This window comes from Paralichthys olivaceus, chromosome 8 (assembly GCF_024713975.1).
Source record: "Paralichthys olivaceus isolate ysfri-2021 chromosome 8, ASM2471397v2, whole genome shotgun sequence".
Classification (NCBI taxonomy): Eukaryota; Metazoa; Chordata; class Actinopteri; order Pleuronectiformes; family Paralichthyidae; genus Paralichthys; species Paralichthys olivaceus.
The window spans coordinates 26824593-26844779 of NC_091100.1; the positions used below are offsets into that span (position 1 = coordinate 26824593).

At 39.6% G+C, this 20187-nt stretch overlaps 2 protein-coding genes and 1 non-coding gene across 7 annotated transcripts in view; 2 read left to right on the forward strand and 1 right to left on the reverse strand.

Annotated features, from left to right (window-relative positions):
• The first annotated feature begins 1232 nt into the window (after window positions 1-1232).
• Window positions 1233-1319, forward strand: trnar-ucu (transfer RNA arginine (anticodon UCU)). Its single transcript is given in 2 exon segments — window positions 1233-1269; window positions 1284-1319. It is a non-coding gene; the product is annotated as a tRNA-Arg (tRNA).
• A 559-nt stretch (window positions 1320-1878) lies between these two features.
• On the forward strand, window positions 1879-7114 carry LOC109627685 (fibrinogen-like protein 1). Its single transcript, XM_020084413.2, has 7 exons — window positions 1879-2036; window positions 2829-2997; window positions 4354-4513; window positions 5391-5488; window positions 5576-5664; window positions 6581-6786; window positions 6883-7114. The coding sequence occupies exons 1-7, from the start codon at window positions 1980-1982 to the stop codon at window positions 7112-7114; spliced, it is 1011 nt and encodes a 336-aa protein (XP_019939972.1). The 5' UTR covers window positions 1879-1979.
• Window positions 7115-8162: 1048 nt separating this feature from the next.
• The window catches only part of LOC109627302 (microtubule-associated tumor suppressor 1 homolog), a 61203-nt gene continuing 49178 nt past the window's right edge, over window positions 8163-20187 (reverse strand). For 3 of the 5 annotated variants that reach the window (XM_069530845.1, XM_069530844.1, XM_069530846.1), the window contains exons 13-18: window positions 18235-18340; window positions 14956-15029; window positions 14353-14451; window positions 11021-11134; window positions 10163-10260; window positions 8163-8520 (exon numbers count right to left, since the gene is read on the reverse strand). In XM_069530845.1, coding sequence (XP_069386946.1) covers window positions 8307-8520; window positions 10163-10260; window positions 11021-11134; window positions 14353-14451; window positions 14956-15029; window positions 18235-18340 — 705 coding nt within the window. In that variant the 3' untranslated portion in view covers window positions 8163-8306. Of the gene's footprint in view, window positions 8521-10162; window positions 10261-11020; window positions 11135-12246; window positions 12486-14352; window positions 14452-14955; window positions 18073-18234; window positions 18341-20187 lie in introns of those variants that run through there. The other 2 variants (XR_011243934.1, XR_011243932.1) reach the window with 2 other exon arrangements.

A 20187-nucleotide genomic window follows, 5' to 3' on the forward strand; every position in this document is an offset into this window, starting at 1 on the left:
CTGCTCCATCACCACACTATCCTGTTGGGACTACACAGATGGGACGTGATGGATCCAGTTTTCACGTTATCATTAACCATTGTCTGTTGGCCTCTGGTAGATGGCTAAGAAACATACAAAAGCATGTAAGCAGGGCATAACCCTATATGTAGGCCTATAGCAGCATAACCCTAATATGTAACAGAGAGTGACAGCAATTCTAGCCTTTCATAAATGATGTTAGAATGGGTGATGCAAGGTGAAGGAGATATATTGGGATGCTATGGGAGACATCTTCAAACTTGGGGGTGACAATTGCTTATGTTACTCTGTTAGCTTTTCTATATTGTTCCACCTTCTGGTGTCCTTGATGCAGAATCACTTCGGCCTGAGTGCTCATTTCGCCAGCTTCCAGAAAACTTCCATCACACAGCTGGCTGCCCCACCTCTCACCTGAATAACTACCCCACTTTATCTACTTATGGTGGTGGTAGTTGTCAACAATTGACCCTATGACAGGACATACACCTTTGGCCTTTAGATTGAAGGCCTGACGCTCTGTGCACCGAGCTTAACAGACCTGTGGAGAAATTGAGAAAAGAGAAGGGTAGGGTAAAAGATGCCACCATTCCATTTCATCTTCTGTCCAGTTTGACCTTTATAAAAAAGTACAATTAACACAAATATAAATAATGAAACCAAACAAACATACCTTGAACAACATACATTATAAGAAGAAGGGGGGGGGGGGGGGGGGGGGGGGGGACTTCTTTCAGTGGGCTAGGGTTAGATAGTTATATCATGTCAGTTCTATAATCTATGTTCAAATCATGCAGTATAAAAACATAGCTCACTCTAATACATGGATACATACAACAAAGTATAATAGTAAAGTGCCCTTTCATGTGATATTGGTTTAAGTCATTTGTAAATCCAACAATAAACATATCTATACACAACCATTGAACGGAAATACATTTTTGCAACTCGAGCATTTCCTTATCTACACTCAAACCAAAAAACTACTTCAAACAGAATGCTAGTATTTGAAACTGGATACTCGCAAAGTCAGAGTTTATGTGAAGTATTTAACGCGCATAATGTACGTTATTTATAATTGGATTTATTTATCTTTTCATACCCGATTGCATCAACCCATTTGAGCAGATTTGCCCAGTAAGTCAATGGGCCCTGTCATATAGAATAGCGCCGTTAGCTATTTATAGCTAACTATAGTTAACTGTAACGCCGTTGGCTCCGTGGCGCAATGGATAGCGCATTGGACTTCTAGCTAATGTGATGTCATTCAAAGGTTGTGGGTTCGAGTCCCACCGGAGTCGCTTTTATTTTGGGATTCTCAATCGGATACAAAGTTAATATAATTGCAGCGCCAAACTGCGTAGATTAGTGTTCAATTAATAATTTTATCTAAACAATAATACACACTGAAATTAAACAGACATCAAGTAAATTTTAAAATTGTGCAAAAATCACAAAATGTGATTTCTGGCAAAAATAAACTGTAAGAGATAAGAACATGTGCATTTATTTATAGTCAATCAATCAATCACATTTTATTTGTATAGCCCATATTCACAAATCACAATTTGAGCCTGCATAGAGCCAGTATTTGGTTTTGTCCATTCTGCCTGGGCTTCTGTAGAAATATGTTGATGCAACATCGTGAACTGTGGAAAACGACCCATCCGTGCAGAAGATATAAAGGTCTCATTGTAAGGTAACAAAAATACAAGGATATTTTCTATATGTTTCTGAGGGTTCAGACAGTCTGAAGGTTCAAAATGATGCAATATGAAATTATGTCTATTAACTCCAACCACTAGATGGAGGCTACTTCACAAAACATCATACTATGTGCAGTCTAATAATCTCCAGCTATACAGAGTCATGGTGAGAACAGGTACACACACACAGACGATTCAGAAACAGTGACACAAGAGTGTGGCAGTTTGATTCCGTTACCGATTGGAACATTGATTATGGAAACTCCGAGGACATCAGTGGCCTTTCTTCTTCAGCTGGCTGCATGCATGGCCGTAAGAAACTCAAAATTATCAGTATATCATCATACATTTTGTGATTTATAGCATTTCTAAGAATAGTTTTGGTTCCTTGTGAAGATTTTGAGATATTTTTCCAGAAGAGAGGTGACAGGAATTAATTTTGTGTTGGTCAGAAAAGTGTGTGAGTAATCCTCAGATTTCACTGTGAAAAGGTTTTATATAGACTATTTTTTGGAAGAGAGTAGTTATGCTCTTAATTTTTCAACATTAACTTTAAAACAGCTAAAGAAAAGCTACCCACTACTCTTAATAGTTCAGCTGCTCGAGCTGAGTGTTACCTGGCTGCCTCCTGTCCTGACAATGCATACTTGATGAAACATGTTCAGTAGCCCGAATCTGGTGCAGATTTGGGTATGCTCCCTGATCAAATTGAATATTGACATGTCTCTAGAACAGTGGATGAATAGATCACTTGAGGATGACATTGTTATTTGCTATTCCTTTGTTTTAATTTAAGCTCACCTGCAATTGTTTTTATAGTTTTATATTGATAGTAGCTTCTATTCTATTTGAAAAGCAATCTTTCAAATAAAAGTGTGAGAATCAGTTAATCACTGACTTTCCCTGACCCACTAAGAGTATATATGATAACTAAATGCTGTATTTACAGTAATGCACATCCACAATATTCCAAGCAAGTAAAACATGTAGCATTTATTCTTTCCATAAGGGTTGAAGGATTTATCCAGTTGTAACTTGTTTGTAGTTTCTTGACTGGGTCTGACTCAAGTTTAGATTTTCACTTGTCTTTCTATGTCTATCCAGGCCCCTGTGCCGTGTGATGACAAGGTGGCCAGTTTGGAAGTGAAGATCCAGGGTCTGTTGAACGTCATCAATGACCAGCACCACTACATCCAGGAGCTTCACAACAGCCACACCCAGCAGCTGGAGAGCATGCCCAACTTACACCTGGGTCACGAGAACCTGTACAGAGGTAGGGCTAGGTTTATATTGGAGATCCATATGTTTGTGTCATCATTAGCTGCTTTCAGACATGCACTGATGTCCGGATAATCTATGGACATTCTCCAGAGGGGCTGCATGTTGTACAGGAGGTAGAGTGGATCATCCCTTAGCCAGAAGATCAGCAGTTCGATCCCCATCTCACCCATTCTGTGTACTGAAGTGTCCTTGAGCAAGATACTGAACCCCCAAATAGCCCCTATAGGTTTGATCTGTGAAAGTGCTGCACATTGATGCACTGTATGTATGTGTGAGTGAGTGAGTGAATAGTAAAACTGTACTATAAAGCGCTTTGAGTGGTCATCAAGACTAGAAAAGCTTTACACAAACACAGATGAAATGCAGACGAAGGAGCTCAAATGTCCGAATGAGAGCCTCTGGACTTTCTCAGCCCCTGGTAAAAACTCCAGAGAAGGTTCAAATGAGTGGATGTGGGAACACAGCAGGACATCCAACTCAGGATTCACTGTGAGCGAGTGGAGGACAGATCCAAAACTAAAAAAATACCCACGAAGAATACAAATTCCTTAAGATGAAAAATACCATACAAGTAAAAGACACCTGTAAAAAAACCAAAAGAGCTCCACTTATCAGCTTCATCACTTTTCCTTAGTATGAGTGTATTTTCTTTATTCAATAATGGATGAAGTGATAATTTGTAATGTTGCTAATGTCCCTTTTCCACTGGGCAAAAACCTCATTAAGACCCACAAACAAATTATTTGAAGCACTGCAGTTCTTCTCAGCTCTAGAGAGCTTTTTAGCCTTTTCCCCCATTTCAGCTCCTTGTTTTAGTTTTACAGCTCGGATTAATCTTGTTTTGTCTGCAGGATATGTTTTAAACACAAAGCTCTGATAAAGTGTTCACTACCTGCTCAGCATCCAACAGCAGACACATACAGTAGTTAGCAGCCAGTTGGTATACACAGTGGAGCATTTTGCAGTATTTAGCAACACAGGTATTTTCCACTGGAGTTGGTGGATACCAAAAGGGAGAGAATGTTATTTTTGTAGGGAATCCACACGAAAACTTATCTTGCTCTGTGCCTACTGTGTAGGATGCTGTAAGTTAGCTGAGAAACTTTATAAGGAAATAACTCATGTGTCAAAGAAAAACTAAAAGAAAATCAAAATGGAGCAAACCTTTATCAAGCAGCCAATCAGTTTGTGGCAATGACCCTGCAGTTGATCATCCTAAGCCTGCATCTTAGAATCTCAAAAAGATACAAAGCAAACTGTTCCCATCTACTGCATCAATGCCATATGATTTCTACCTGTGTTGAATATTTCACCTGGTGAAGATATATATATTTGTGCATATGCACAGACTGTTCTGAGGTGTTTGCAGATGGTAATGTGGCCAGTGGGCTCTATGTGATCCTCCCTGACGGCTCTCCCACCGCTCTGAGTGTTTACTGTGACATGAGCAATGGAGGAGGATGGACCGTCTTTCAGAGGAGAAGAGACGGCAAAGAAAGCTTTGACAGGTGTGTTTTTCTGTGTCAGTTTTACACAAATTAAAAATGAGAATTCATATGTCAAGAAATGTGACATTGCAAATGAATGTGTGATTCAATTCAATTCAATTCAATTTTATTTGTATAACGCCAAATCATAATATACATTATCTCAAGGCACTTTACACAGAAGGTCAGGACCTTAAAATCAAAATATAAAGAAACCCAACAGTTCCCACAATGAGCAAGTACTTTGGCGACTGTGGAGAGGAAAAACTCCCTCATTTACAGGGAGAAACCTCTAGCAGAACCAGACTCATTGTGGGTGGACACTTGAGCGCCATCAGGTATCAGATCTGACTAGTTAAAAATGGAACAACAGTGTAAAGACTATTAATTACTGTGGATAACAGACACATTTTTATATCATAATGAATTACTGCGATATTGTAATTAGTAATAGTAAAAGTTGTTGTCCTGAGGTTCAGAGGTCAGAGATATCTGAAATGAGAGAGAAAAAGAGAGAGAGACTATTGGAGTACAGTGAAATAGTCATCGACATATAATAAAATAAATAAACGAGTGAATGTTGGGGGGCAGAGAGAAGTGGAGAGGTGCTCAGTGCATGATGGGAGTTCCCTCATCAGTCTAGACCTATAGCAGCATAACTAAGGGATGGTTCAGGACTCACCTGATCCAGAACTAACTATAGGCTTCATCAAAAAGGAACGTTTTAAGTTTAACTTTAAATGCAGAGATGGTGTCTGCCTCCTGAACCAAGAGTGGGAGCTGGTTCCACAGGAGAGGAGCCTGGTAGCTGAATGCTCTACCTCCTGTTCTACTCTTACTGACTCTTGGAACCACAAGAGAGCCTGTGTTTTGTGATCTGTGTGTCCATTGTTTGCAGAGAATGGGTGGAGTATAAGCATGGATTTGGAGACCTCTACTCTCCCGATGGAGAGTTCTGGCTGGGAAATGAACCTCTACACTATCTCACCTCCCAAGGTGTGTAAATGTATGCATGTGTGTTAGTTTTTGGATGATATGTCAAGCCTATTCAGATTATTACCTGTGAAACTCTCTGCCTTCTAGGAAATTACGACCTACACATTGACATGGAGGACTTTGAGGGAAATCAACGCTTTGCAGAGTACAAGAACTTCAAAGTGGACAATGAAAAGGTAACACTGAGAAAGAAAATGATTCCTTATGCGTTATGGGTTAGGATTGTCACTCCAAAATAAAGCTTCAATAAGATGCAAAGTTTTGAAGAAAGCTTTCTCACATTCTTTTGTAGAATTTAACTTTTTAATAAAATTCTGCAGAATGGATTCATTCTGTACAATGAATCTAATCCTGTCCTTTTGTAATCCACTGCACACTTATCCTTTCTTTACAGCTCGTAACAGCTCTGTCTTTAACCTTGTCATCTCTTCTTTTCCCATAACAGCAGAGGTGTTATTTAGACTATGTGTCTTTGTATTTTATGTTCTTTGCTATGGAAACAGCAGCAAGGATGTCTGGCTCTAGACCTGCCAGCTGTGTTCCGTCTCTTTTATTCTCCACTTAGCTCATTTATTCATACATCTACATCTCACTGCTGCTTCATTTTCCTCTCAACTTATCCTATATCCTATTATTGCTATCATGCTCAGTCCCCCTTTCTCTTCTTTTCTCCCCATCAACCCCCCCCCCCTTGTTTGCATATATTTATGTCATTCATAATCACACCATCAATCAGTCACATGTTATTTGTATAGCGCATATTCACAAATCACAATTTGTCTCATAGAGCTTAACAAGGTGTGACATCCTCTGCCCTTAATCCTCAACAAGAGTAAGGAAAAAATACCAAAAAAAACTTTTAACAGGGGGAAAAACTACAGTATCAGAGAGCCACATGTGAGGGAGCCCTCTCCCAAAACAGTGCAATAGATGCCACATACTCTACTGAAAACAAAACAAACCTTAAAATGCTTTCTATGAAGAAATAAAAAATTTGAATGTCACTCTGGATAAAAGTGTCAGTGTAAATGCACTCGTACCAACCGAAGATAATTCAGATCATTTGGCTTTTTCTCCTCTTTCCTCTCAAAGGACAAGTATCAGATACATTTGGGAGACTACACTGGGAATGCAGGGGACGCGCTGGCTGATTTTCACACTCCCCCTTCTGCTGGGCAGAAATGGACTGGTCCAAGCGGGGTCAAATTCAGTACCTTTGATCAGACAAACAACAGCAATCAGGAAAACAACGACGCCCAGTGTATCAGACACAGCAAGTCAGGCTGGTGGTTCAGCAGGTAATGGATACACTCTTCAGATTTACTCAGACTTTGTCAGTTCTCAAATTAACATGTATTCCACCAAATTATGTTTCTCTTTTTTTATCATCACAGGTGTGATTCAGGGAATCTGAATGGCCATTACTACAAAGGGCCGTATCAAGCCATGGCTGAGGACGGTGTGGTGTGGTATACATGGCATGGTTGGTGGTACTCCATCAAATCTGTGGTCATGATGGTGCGAGCTGCTGACCTCAAGCATCCACTGCCGGTCATCGCTCCATTACTTAGGCAACTTGACAGCACAGACAGTGTTGACAGTGATGATGTTGCTCGTGGCCAATAGGCTGAAAACAAGAGAAGAAGCGGCATGGGTCCTCAACTGTTTTTTTAATCTTTTCACATTTGTTACTAACTGGTTGAAGTCAGTGACATGTTCACGTATTACTGCTGTTTGACTTTTACCATTGTATTGGTTTTATCATTTGAAATAAAACAATGTGGATTTTAATAATTTCTCATATTGTATTTATTCTGTATACAAAGTACAATATAGCATGTTCCACTGAGGCATTTTGGTAACATCTGAGGTTTTTCAGGACAAACAAACAACAAACAGACAAAGGGGCATTTTTTAATGTTAGTTAAACAGAAGCCAGTGTCAGTCAGTTAAGGAATGTCTGGGAGTTTTCTCTGTTGAAATGATCGCTGGTGTTTTTTTAAGGTGAGAGAGACATGAACTGATCAGTCACTAGTTAGGCTTTGACTTGGGCACATGGTTGTTTTACGTGTGTGGTCTGCTTTATCTGTTTGTCAGAGAGAGGTTTAACGGAAAGAGTAAATGGGGAGGGGGATTGATCCCTTTCTTATTAAATAAACTGCATATTTGGCTCTGAGACCGTATGTGTGTCTGAACTGGCCTGCTCACACTTAACATCCAAGGGTGAATACATTCCACACTGTAGCTTAAGTTAGAGGTTGTGAAAAGCTAACATGGAGAAACATTCATTCAAAGGTTCATGTCAGCAATTCAAGGTCAGTTCCTCAGGTTTGCTCACAGAAGGACAGGTACCAAGACAAGTTCATCAACTGCGTCTAGAGGTCCAAAACAGATTGTTTTTCTCATCCACCTCTCAAACAAGAGGAGTATAAAAGAACAGGATGAGCTGTACAACATAATGAAAGACAACAAAAAGGTAAGGACAGTCAACGAGAGTGAGGTGCTATTTACAGACCCTGAGGTGTGCCTGATATCTTTTTTTCAGGAAGATTTGTTGGTGAACCAGGCATTTGGTTGAGACTGATAGAGAGCAAGGCCAGTCCCATGCTCAGACTCAAGTGCATCAGTGCCACTGCAGTCTTCTTGCTTACAAAATAAGTGTCATTGTATGCAATTTATTTAATATGTACAAATTTATTAAGTAATTAATATCCAACAACACTGCTGTGTTTCTCTTCCGTCCTTCCAAGGCTTAAAAAGGTGATAAGGGGAGTCAGGGGGCCAGAAAAGAGAAGGGGGGTCGCTGTCTGCTTTGGGGTTATCTAGGCGATAATGGAGCAGTTGTGGGGAAGGAGGCAGAGTTCCTTGGTGAGTTGAAGGAAGAGGTGGGTAAGAGGTGGCGGGGACTTGCCAGCAGGTCGCCATTGTGCAACTTCCACAGCAGCTCCTCTTTTTCCATGGACAGACGCTTGTTGACCTTGGACTCTTTTTGCAACGTCTGCTGGAGTATGGCCTGTTCATTGGACAGCTGCCTGGAGGGGGAGACAGAGAGCTGTGACGCTGCAGGGAGACAGTGATAGAAACAGCTGAGAGGATAACTGAGGATAACATACTGGTCAGTTCTGCACAATCGAAGAGGTCAGCCAACAAAATAAACTCACATCACATATCCACGTTTTCACTGGTCAGATGACACCCTAATTGCTAAACAGTATATTTAATTCAATGACACAATGAGCAAGCACTAGATAGTATAGAAGCTTTCATACAGACCAATGTGATTATTTGTATTATAGTGATTCTCTAGTTTTGATGACCAAGATTCAAGATTCAAGACTTTATTTATCATGTGCAACAATTACATACAGCAGTCACTGGCAATGAAGTGCTTGGGCCACAGGCTCCTTTCTAGCCATGCTCAAAAATATTTGAAAAATCACACAAGCAAAAAAATGGATTTAAAAAAATAGAATATAAAAAAATTAAAACATATATAATAAAATATTCTCCTAAAATATAAATTATAAACTAAAATAAAGTATATTACTACTGAATAGACTGAATGAATGTAAGTAATACTGATTGGGATGTGCAAATATAGCAAGGTGCAAAGTTTAGAGGAATGACATACGTTGGCCAGAAGGCAGAACATTTTGTGGCTGGGGTGATAAGGGTCTTTAATGTAAACAGAAACAGTACTCAAGTAAAAGTATTGTTACTTTATAATTATAATGACTCAAGTAGAAGTAAAAGTACTCATAAGTACTTGAGTAAGAGTAAAAAAGTATCTCATAAAAAAACTACTCAAGTAATGAGTAACTTTATGGCTGGGGTGATAAGGTCTTTAATGATCCTGTTGGCCTTCTTCCTACACCTTCATCCTGTAGAGGTCCTCCATGGATGGCAGCTCCGTCCTAGTGATGTGCTGTAACTTTGCTGTAGAGCCTTCCAGTTCAGGGCGGTGAAGCTGCCATACCAGACGGTGGTGCAGCCAGTCAGGATACTCTCTGTGGTGCACTTGTAGAAGTTGCAGAGAATCCTGGAATACATGTTGAGGATTCAGGGATCCTCAAGAAGAGCCGTTGTCTGGCCGTCTGTGTGGCGGGTCCAGGTCATATCATCACTGATGTGAACCTGAAGCTGCGGACTCTCTCTGTTCTTCTCCCTGTCTCTTCCTTTGTCCACGATCAGCTCCTTCGTTTTGCTGATGTTGAGATGAAGGTTGTTGTCCTGGATGTCAAGGCTCTGACCTCCTCTCTGTACAGTACATCCAGTGCATCTATGCTCAATTTGGAGTTCAGTATCTTGCCAAAGCACACTTCGGCATGCAGATGGGGGAAGACTGGGATCGAACCGCTGACCGTCTGGTTAGAGGATGACCACTCTACTCCTTCAGCCACAGCCTTACTATTGTTAGTGTTAAATCCTTTAACAGTGGGGTCTCAAAGTGATGATACCCCCTCCTTATTTCAAAGTCAGTGGGCTGAAACTCCCCAAACATTACAGAGAGGTATTTACTACTAAAATGTGTCTCACAAGAAAATACACTGACTCCAGGTGGTCACAGAGTGTAAAGCCTGAGAGGTTTGATAAAGACAGATGGAGTCAGTGAACAACTAACTGGAGTGGCAAAACACACACACACACACACACACACACAGCAGGAGCACATACTTGGAGAGAGCCGCATGTTTGTCATTTCTAGCCTTGTAGTCCTCGTTCTCTTGCTGAACCCTCTTCAGACACTCCTCCAGTTTCACATTAGTCTCCATCTGCAACACACATGTAATCTGATGTGACGGGTGTTCCTATGTGTTTCATATGTAAACAGAAACAGTATTCAAGTAAAAGTATTGTTACTTTATAATTATAATGCCTCAAGTAGAAGTAAAAGTACTCATAAGTACTTGAGTAAGAGTAAAAAAGTATCTCATAAAAAACTACTCAAGTAGTGAATAACTTCATTCAAATGTATTGTGTTTTAACAGGATATTAAGAGGTACTAACATCATTGATTGTAATGAATAAAGTAACTAAAAACTTGGCAAATGCCAAAAAACATGCTGATGTTGAGCACTGTTTGCTTTTAAACATCAAGAAAAAAAAACCTTCCCTAAATGAAAGGCTTGGATGCAGCCTGCATTGTGTGCACATGCAAGATAGGATGATGCGGACATTCAAAAATGAAAATAATATTCTAATAAATTTAACAAAAACATTCTATGCCATTTAATATACACCTATAGATAGATAGATAGATAGATAGATAGATAGATAGATAGATAGATAGATAGATAGATAGATAGATAGATAGATAGATAGATAGATAGATTACTTTATTCATCCCCAAAGGGAAATTAGATCATCATAGCAGTCCGGTATTTGGATACAAGAACTTTAAAACTAGGTCGTAAAATAAACAGGTGAAGAGTACAAATGTATGCACATGGTACCGTATACAGAACAAGATAAAAGATAATCTTTTTGACATTATTGTGGGCTTCTTATTATATAAGAAAGATTGATCCTTACCAGTTTGTCCATCTCCATGAGCTTCTTCTCCTTCTGGTGCAGCTGGTTGTTCTTGATCTCCAGTACCACCTTCAGACTCTCAAGTTCTTGCTCCAGGTACACTGTGTGGGAGTCCTTCACGTACAAAACAGCAAACACACACACAGTTAGAGCAGGTTATGTGAATCTGTGATGCTCTACAAAGAAGTAGTTGAAATGTCTTGTGAACAAATGAACACTGGTGGGCCAGAGGATGTGACTTGATGCCTAAATAATTGTGGGACTCATCCTAACCAGCAGAGAGAGCTGGTGTTGAGCATAGTGAAATCAATTAACTAAACTTCAAACATGTTTCAAGGACATAAAAACCTGGATGACTCGCAATTTTCTCTTATTAAACTCAGATAAAACAGAGGTTTTAATACTTGGCTCTAAACACCTTAGAGATACATTATCTAATGATATAGCTGCGCTAGCTGACATTGCCCTTGCTTCCAATGAAACAGTCAGGAATTTGGGAATCATCTTTGATCCTGATTTGTCCTTTGATTATAACTTAAAACAAATTTCTAGGACCGCCTTCTTTCACTTACGTAATATCTCAAAAATCAGACATGTCCTATCTCAAAAAGATGCAGAAAAACTAGTCCTTTGTCACATCCAGACTTGATTATTGTAATTCCTTATTATCAGGCTCCAGCAGTAAGTCCTTAAAGACCCTGCAGCTTTTCCAAAATGCTGCAGCATGTGTATAATAATAATAATATAGCACTAGAGCACTGCACTCCCAGAATTAAGGTGGTGGATGGTGGACCCTGATGGTGGCAGTGGATCATGACGGTGGATTATGAAGGTGTATCCTAATCGTGGTGACTGCTGATCAAGGACTATGATTACAACAAGACTGCTTGATATACAATATGTCTATTCATATAATCTACCATTACTAACTCCTTAATTCATTTACCTTCCATCATGCTACAAACTGTTTACTCTAATCATTGCTTTAAACACTCGTATTTTTCTGATGCTCTCAGTTATTTGTGGCATCTATTGCACTGCTGTCCGTCCTGGGAGAGGGATCCCTCACATGTGGCTCTCTCTGAGGTTTCTACTTTCTTTTTGATGCCACATGTAACTGAGAGCATCAGAAAGTGAATCAACAGAAAATACGCAAATACGTTTGTGGCATAGACAGATAAAAATTCTGTTTAAGTGCAGAATAAACAGCGAAAATTATCTTTCACCTGAGTTTTAATGTCTGTTGAATGTATGTCCCAAAAATAAATGGTTGCAGCCAGGCGTGGACTGGCCATCGGGAGCACCGGTGGCCTGACACTCATTCTGGCCTGCCGACTTCCACTGTGCAACTACAGAGCTAAGCGCGCTGTGATGAACGCCGAACTCAGGCCCAATCACAGTGCTCAGAGCGCAGCAGTGCCTCATGAACCTCCACTGCAACATGTAGTGGAAAGCCCTGCGCATTCTGAAAGTGACAGTAGTCAAAATGGACAGCAGTCAGCAGCAGGAGAGGAAAGGTGGAGCAGAGAGAGAGAGGATGAGAAAAAGAAAAGCCTTGGCTGCAGAAGCAGCAAAATACAGTAAAATGGGGAAACCCATTGGTGGGCCAAAGACGAGACCTTGAGGAATGTATTTAGAAGCTTTGCAAAGCCTGACCGTGCACTTTACACTGATCTGGTCATCACTTTGGATGACTGTTGAGTTGGCCAATAGCATCCTGGAGGAGCGGCAGGACATTGATGCTGAGGCTCAAACTGCTCTCCCAGAGAAGAGAATGACACAAAACAAGAGACAGCCAAGTGAGTTGGCAGAAGATGAGCCCATTGCTAATGCAGACATGGATAACAAAATCGACATCCACAATGATCCTGGACACTGTTGAAAGTATTCACAGCTGTATGCAGCAAATGCAGTGCTGTGCACAGATGTCTCCTGCATGGATCTGAAGTGTTTTCCTGAGATCAGAGAAAAGGGCCTTCCAGAGACAGCCATGAAGGAGATCAGTAAATGCTTACTGGGATTTGAATGTGTTTTAACTGAACATGGCCTCTTGATTTCAGCAAACTATTTTTCCAAGAAGAACTATCTTTACACCTATGAGAGTTAATATGGGTTTAACACTTGTATAGTTAAAAAATTATTCCATGAGGGAGTTAACACTACACAAGTGTTGAGGAAAACTAACTCTGGTTAGAGTAAAGAAATGTAAAATTTTAACTCCAAAATGAGTCAATGATTACACTTAATTAGTGTTACATTACTAACTCTCCAAAAAGAGTTAATCAACACTGGACCCATAAAGACACTTCAGAAGAGTTCAAATCAACTCTGACAGAGTAAATTTGGATATGCTGATTTTGCTTTGATTGTTATAATAATAACAGAATGAACTGTAAATGTCTGAGTAAGGGCGCACTCCAAATATAGAGATAGCTGGTCTGACCGCAATCCTTGCTCCTGCAAACCACTCATTTAGAGTTTTCATTCTCTTGATTCTTGACTTGACCTGCTGCCTGCAAATTGGCTCACAGCACCACCTGCAGTTGTGGCATGGATGAAGGACATTTTTGAGAAAATCCTCAGTATGACCACTATGTCTTGCTTGTAGAATATCTTTTTCGTACTTGTAAAACAATATTTTTGTCATGGGATATATTCTTTTATACTTGCAGCAAATAAATGTTTGTTCATGTAAGATTAATTTTTGTACATGTAGGACAAATTATTTTGTAAATGTGAGATTATGTTTTGGCACTTGTATGAAATGTGAAATGGTAAATGGTTTGTATTTATATATGTGTTTATAGCGCTTTTTTAATCTTGATAACCACTCAAAGCGCTTTACAGTGGTTTGCCATTCACCCATTCAAACACATAAAGTGCATCTATTAGCAGCACTTTTTTTCTGAGGGGTAATTTGGAGTTCAGTATCTTGCTCACGAACACTTCGGGAAGGCAGATGGGGAAGACTGGGAACCGACTGCCGACCTTCTGGTTGGACGATAACTGCTCTACTCCTCAGCCACAGCTGCCCACAGGGCCATTTGTTTCTGATGCATTATTTATTAGAAACAAGAAGTGTATTTGTTTGTCACGTGTTTTGTCTTTGCAGGCAAAATGCATTAGTTTCTTAATGGTGCTTTGTAATTGCAAACCACACTGTGTTTGCAAGTGAATGGTGGGGAATTTGTAAATAATGTTTTGTTTGTTTGTGAAGTTATGGCATAGATTTAGCTCCATAGAACTGTAACTGGATAGAATCCTATTTGTGTGACTCCATAGGGCTCACAGTCCCTTCACTAACTTCCCCTCCAGCCATATGGTGGTCTTACCAGATTCTTGTCTGTGAGTATTTGCCTCCTCCTCTCCTCCTCTGCCTGAAGCTTCTCATTCAGAGACTCCTTCTCTGCCGACAGCTCAGATATTTTCTCCTTGTAAGAGAAGGACACAGACATGCATCATTCACCAGTGAACGTTGAGTTAAGGTTAATATATCAATCATCTTCCATAAGCCATTTTCCGGCCCGAATCTGTTTTGTTTTTGTCACAGATTTGTTTCTGTGTGAATGGTTTGCTCCCATTACAGTTTAAATTGCAGGAGGTCTTGCATGGCAGTGCACATCTTCTTACAACATTCAAATATTTCTATAATTAATTCTCATTTTTTGCATGTTTTTCTGACCCGTCTGGAAACATCTGTGGTCTGATTGCTGCTGTAGCTGTGTGCAAAGCACTCAACCTCTAAACAGCCTACACTGTGAATCACATCAGCTACATACATTCAGTGTGTGCATGCACATTGTTTCAACATTAGGTCCACATTTTACACACACTTATCAAGTACAGCATATTTCTATTTCCAGTAATGTAACCTAAAATAATCCAATGTGACAACTTTTTGGGGGGATATATTAACATAGGAATTAAACATATACAGAGAGAGAAGTTTCAGTCTGTGTCAGGGTTTTCTTCAGGTTCTCCAAGTCTGTCTGCTGGATCATCTTCAGCTCTGAAACACACACATCAGCATCAATTAAGCAAACAAAGTGACATCAATTAACAACTAATCCTGAAAATATTAATTTAATCTATGAAAACAATTAATGCACAAGCGGTACATTTATCACTACAGTCAGTTTAGTATGTACAGTTGTGTGTCATGTTGGGACCTACTATTTGTGAACCATAGTTGGGCCTACATGTGTCGCTAAAAGTCTGACCACACTTCTTTGTTCTGAAGACAAAGGAGAGCTTCCAGACCTCAGTATCCCAGGGTATTTCATTTTCACACATAGGTGTTAAACCTGCCCCTGGACACATCTTTCAACCACTATTGGTCACTGTGTGCCCCATGACCCATGAGGTCATGAGGACAATAAAAGTCCAGTTCCTCCTCTCTTATTTATTTTCCTACCGACCTCTCTGGGAGGAGAGGTATAGCTCCCTGGGAGACCTCTCTCTACCCAAGCTCCTTTGACCTCCAAACAAGCCTGCCTGGAGCAGATGAAAACCTTCCAAAAGGCAGCGACGCAAGAGCCTGTATAAGAACTTCAGCAGCAGCAATTGGCCAGGACACAAGGTCTGACCAGCAGATGCACAACAACAGGAGCCACAAACCAACAAGACCATTTCACTGGACTTCAAACAGCACATCAGAAAGGACCTTTCTCCCTTTTCATGAACTGATAACAGAACTGGGTTTAATAATTACACTAGGCTAAGCAAAGGACTGTTATATTTTATTTTGTGTGTTATTTTGATTTGTGTTGTGATACTTTGGTAAAAAGTTATTTGAAAGCTAAGGTAAGTTCTGTTATGCTGTTCGTAGAATCATCTAACTACTTTCTCTAACCTGGCACCAACACCTCACACTCTCATCTCCCCAATTATGAAGCTCCTTATTTGTAAGTATTTAAAAAAATGTATTCTAGGAAAATATGACATCAAATTCCAGTCTTTATACTACTCTAGAATTTTCCTTAAACCTTTGCTGGCCCAAAGTTGGCTACCCGGATCTGCCTTTCCAGGAGCTAAACTGGAAAAATGTGTGGCAAATAGCAAATTCTGCACCACATACCAAACATTAATTTTATTTAAAACAAAGGGGTTCATTGTTTGTTTTCTTTGTTTCTTGATATCAACTGAATAGATTTACAGATTCAGGGGTAATTTGGAAATTACTAAAGCCATCTTAATCTCTATACATGCAGGGATGGAGTCTGAGCTGAAATAGTACGTTGCTGAGTTGGCTGAGCTGCCCAGTAGTACCACTGGATATTCAGCACATCGAGACCCCCTGTCATGTGGTAAGAACAACAGTGACACCCAAGTTTTGGGAGAATATTCATTTTTAGGATCGTAATCCGTCCAATTAAAGATATAGGTAAGAATGACCATCTATATAATGATTTTATTTAGTCTACATTGGGTTCATACTTTTGTCAATTTCTGGCACAATATGAATGCCAAGATATGTAAAACATTCAGTTGTATTAAAAGAGGAGATCAGAGGTGTAGGATTACGTCTTTCCTCCTCCTTTAGTATCATAATCTGGGATTTTGCATTATTTATTTTGTAATCCGAAAACACTCCAAACTCTCTAATCAAATCTAGAAGTGCTGGTATAGAGCTATGCAACTTTGAAAGAAACAATATTACATCAGCCACATATAAAGCTATTCGATAGTCCAGTTGATCTATTTTTATACCTGAAATTTGGTGTGTGCTATAGCTAGAGGTTCCACAGCAAGGACAAACAGGAGGGTAGAGAGAGGGAAGCCCTGCCAAGAGCCTCTGGGGATGTCAAAAGGTTTAAATACCATATTATTAATAAGGATCTTTGCAGTAGGATTTGTATATAGTATCTTAATCCATTTACAAAAGTTCACACCACAGCATTATTTGATTTCCTCCTTTACACTGTTCACCACAAGCAGTACATTTTTGAATTTGGCCTTGAGAATATCCTCTGAGCTAACGTCGCCGCCAACTTTCATTGCCTCCGCTCCATTGCCTCCGCTCCATCTCCACCATGAGCACTTGTAGCTAGCAAGACACCTTTCTCCAACTCAAAATTTTCAGTTGGCTTTTTTAGGTGACATTTTTATAGCCAGCATTCTTGAGTTAATGTGGCCAATAAAATAAAATTGCCCTTTCTGGCACTTAAAGATTAAAACTAAAGAACTTTTACAGGATTTAGTTCAAGTTTGAAGTGGAGCAAAAACGAAGCAACTGAGCTTTAACGCAAATGTTGTCTACAAAAATGTTGCATAAGTATGAATTTTGCCAACCTCTACACTGTCAAGAACTCCATATCCTTCAACTTTGCTAACTACTGACTTGGTAAATTTTGTTATAGTTATTAATTTAATTATTAATCAGAGTTCCAAATTTGTCTTTTCCCTTCCTTTGAAGACATATTTTTTTGATAGCTAAATTTATTGAACACCCAAAACCACACCATTTAATGGAGCCTAAAGGCATAATAGTCACAACACTCATGACAAAGTTAAAAAGCTAAGCTGTCATTTGTCATTTTGTCGTTTGAGCAGCACTAGGTCTGGGAGACGTTTCATCATGAAAATATTATACTATTAGGTCGCACCATGCACCATACAATTTTCCAACACTTGCCTTATAATAGGGTGGCTGTCATCATACCATCATACCGTTTACAACACTGAACAGTCACGCTAATTGTGTAAAAAAATACATTAAACCATTTTTTAAAAAGTCAAATCTTAATATTTCTTAATATATTTAATAAAAAATCTTTATATTTACACACCTCTAAAAAGATTAATCATAAATACTTATAAACACCTTGCATGAATATAAATCATTCAACAACAAAACAAACTCCCATTATTTATTTCTATCGCTGTTACACAAGGGAAGGGGTGTCCATTATATAATTCTGTGGCTTCCTAATCTCTGCTAACATATTTTTAATTATTATTACTTTGATTTTAAATGTATGCAAATAAAAAAAAAAAAAAAAAATACTTATATTCACAGGTGAACAGCAAGGTAGGACAGCCAAACAACCCCGCTGGGAAACATCGGAATCAATCAAAACAATCAATAGATGCATTTCTTAAAATACCAGAAGAACTTAATTTGCTCATATGTTTAACACTTAAACATCGTTATCTAGTTATAATATCCATAATTAACCAGACATCTTGTAATGTTGCCCCGCCATTACACTCACCTTGTATTGAGGTGTCATACTGCTGTTTGACAGACTTCATCCTCTGGCTTTGACTCATCTCCAGGTTCTTCCTTTCTATTTCCTGCTGGCTCCTCAGCTCATCCACCTGAAGACAGCAGAAACAAAGGAGATGCTACTACAACACACACAGATATAGCAAAATACAGGTAAATGTATCAAAGTAAACAAGGTTAAACCCTTGTACTCCCTTGTACTTGTACAAGGTTAAACCCCCCATGAATGAAAAGTGTGGAAAATCCCATCTCTGATCATGTTGTGCTGCCCAAATGTACCTATGACATTACTTGAGCCTCACAGTCATGCTGCAGTATGTTCAAATCCCACAGTTTAAACAGAAGGTCGGCGGTTCAATCTCAGTCTTCCCTAGTCTACATGCCGAAGTGACCTTGGACAAGATACTGAACCCTAAATTGCCCCTACTCATAGAGAGAGTGCTGCACATAGATGCACTGTATGGATGTGTGTCACTTCATGAAAATTGGGATTTTCGTCTGTAAATGGCACTGTAAATTGCTGTGGAAGTTCAGGTTCAACGATTGTTCACAGGAATCTGCAGGCAGCACAGAATTGACTTGGGGTTCCAATTTCTGGCAGTTTTACAAGTCTGAGAAGGTTGGCAGTTGACCCCCCATTCCTTGGAGAGGCTAAATGACAATGCTGTGAGCTTTACAAATGCAAATCAGGATAGTACTCACCAGTGGTGCAGAGGTTAACCCTTTTTCTAAAAGGTACCAGCTCCATTTTAAGAAAATCTCTGGTATAAATACATTAGGCTTAGCATAATTATTAAGATTAAGATTCCTCTTTATTGTCCCACACACAGCATGCAAACATGGGGTGCCTTGCTCAAGGGCACGTCGGCAGTGCCCAGGAGGTGAACTGGCACCTCTCCGAGGTGGCCACCCTCTAGTTCCCAATCCAAGTCTCTATGGACTGAGCTACTGCCTCTCCCTTTAGAATCTTAAATCGTAGCATGAATAGATTTCCCTTATGTAAGTTAGGGTACTATAAGGAATTACATTGTATACCATGACCCATTGTCAATGCTATGAAAATAAATATAGAAACAGTGCCATTTATTTCAACATCTTTTTGTAATACTCTCCTCTGAGGGTTAGTCTGTTCCCCTGGACTGGACTGAAACCCACCTCTTCAATCTTGCCTGTAAGCGCCATTTTGTTATTGTTTTGTTAAACCTCCCACCTCTTGGGGGAGTAGTGCCGCTGTCAATGAGGCAAGAGGTTAATATAATCAGGAGCCTGAAGAAGCCTTTTAACTGGTAAGAAACAGTTTTTGACCGTGTGGTAATGGCTGTGAAAGGATGGTTTGATTTGTTTTGTGGGAAATACAGAAAAATGGTTCTGCTCTTTTTATTGTGGAAACCCTGACGATTTTAAGCAATAAATCAACTTTGTTTTGGAAAGTGGACACTTAGTCATTTTTTCACATGTCTAAAGAATTAATCAGCAACCATGGTGGCTTCTTTTGATTGGCAACAGGGCCACTACATTGCCTATGAACACTATCCTTAATCTCAAACACCATGCAGAGTGGCATGACTACAGTTATCTTTTTACTAGTTATGGTTAAATGCACAGTGGATTTTTTTTTACCATACATCTACCAGCAATCCACTCAACAGGAAAAAAATGATGCTGGGTATGATGTGTCTGTGCCCTGCAAGCTCCAAACTTCTACTGGCTAGTCAGAAGTACACAGCTTTGCACACAGGCGTCTGCACACTGGGACAAATTCAGACAGAATGCCGCCTAGAATCTATGACCCAGAGGCTGCAAAGAGGCATTTCAAGCCTCCCATGATACCCCAGGTCTGGCTGTAGGCCTATATGATCTTTTCACTGGCTGGGCCAGTTGTGTTGGTGCAATATGTACACACTGTGTGTAAATAAAGCTTTGATTCAACTTATACCTC

What these genes read in the sequence shown, in the direction of transcription:
- LOC109627685 (XM_020084413.2), top strand. Translation starts at nt 1,980, where the DNA reads ATGGAAACTCCGAGGACATCAGTGGCCTTTCTTCTTCAGCTGGCTGCA. An exon ending in GGCAAAGAAAGCTTTGACAG is followed by an intron (nt 4,514 to 5,390) that starts GTGTGTTTTTCT and finishes CATTGTTTGCAG; the next exon opens with AGAATGGGTGGAGTATAAGC. An exon ending in TCAGGCTGGTGGTTCAGCAG is followed by an intron (nt 6,787 to 6,882) that starts GTAATGGATACA and finishes TTATCATCACAG; the next exon opens with GTGTGATTCAGGGAATCTGA.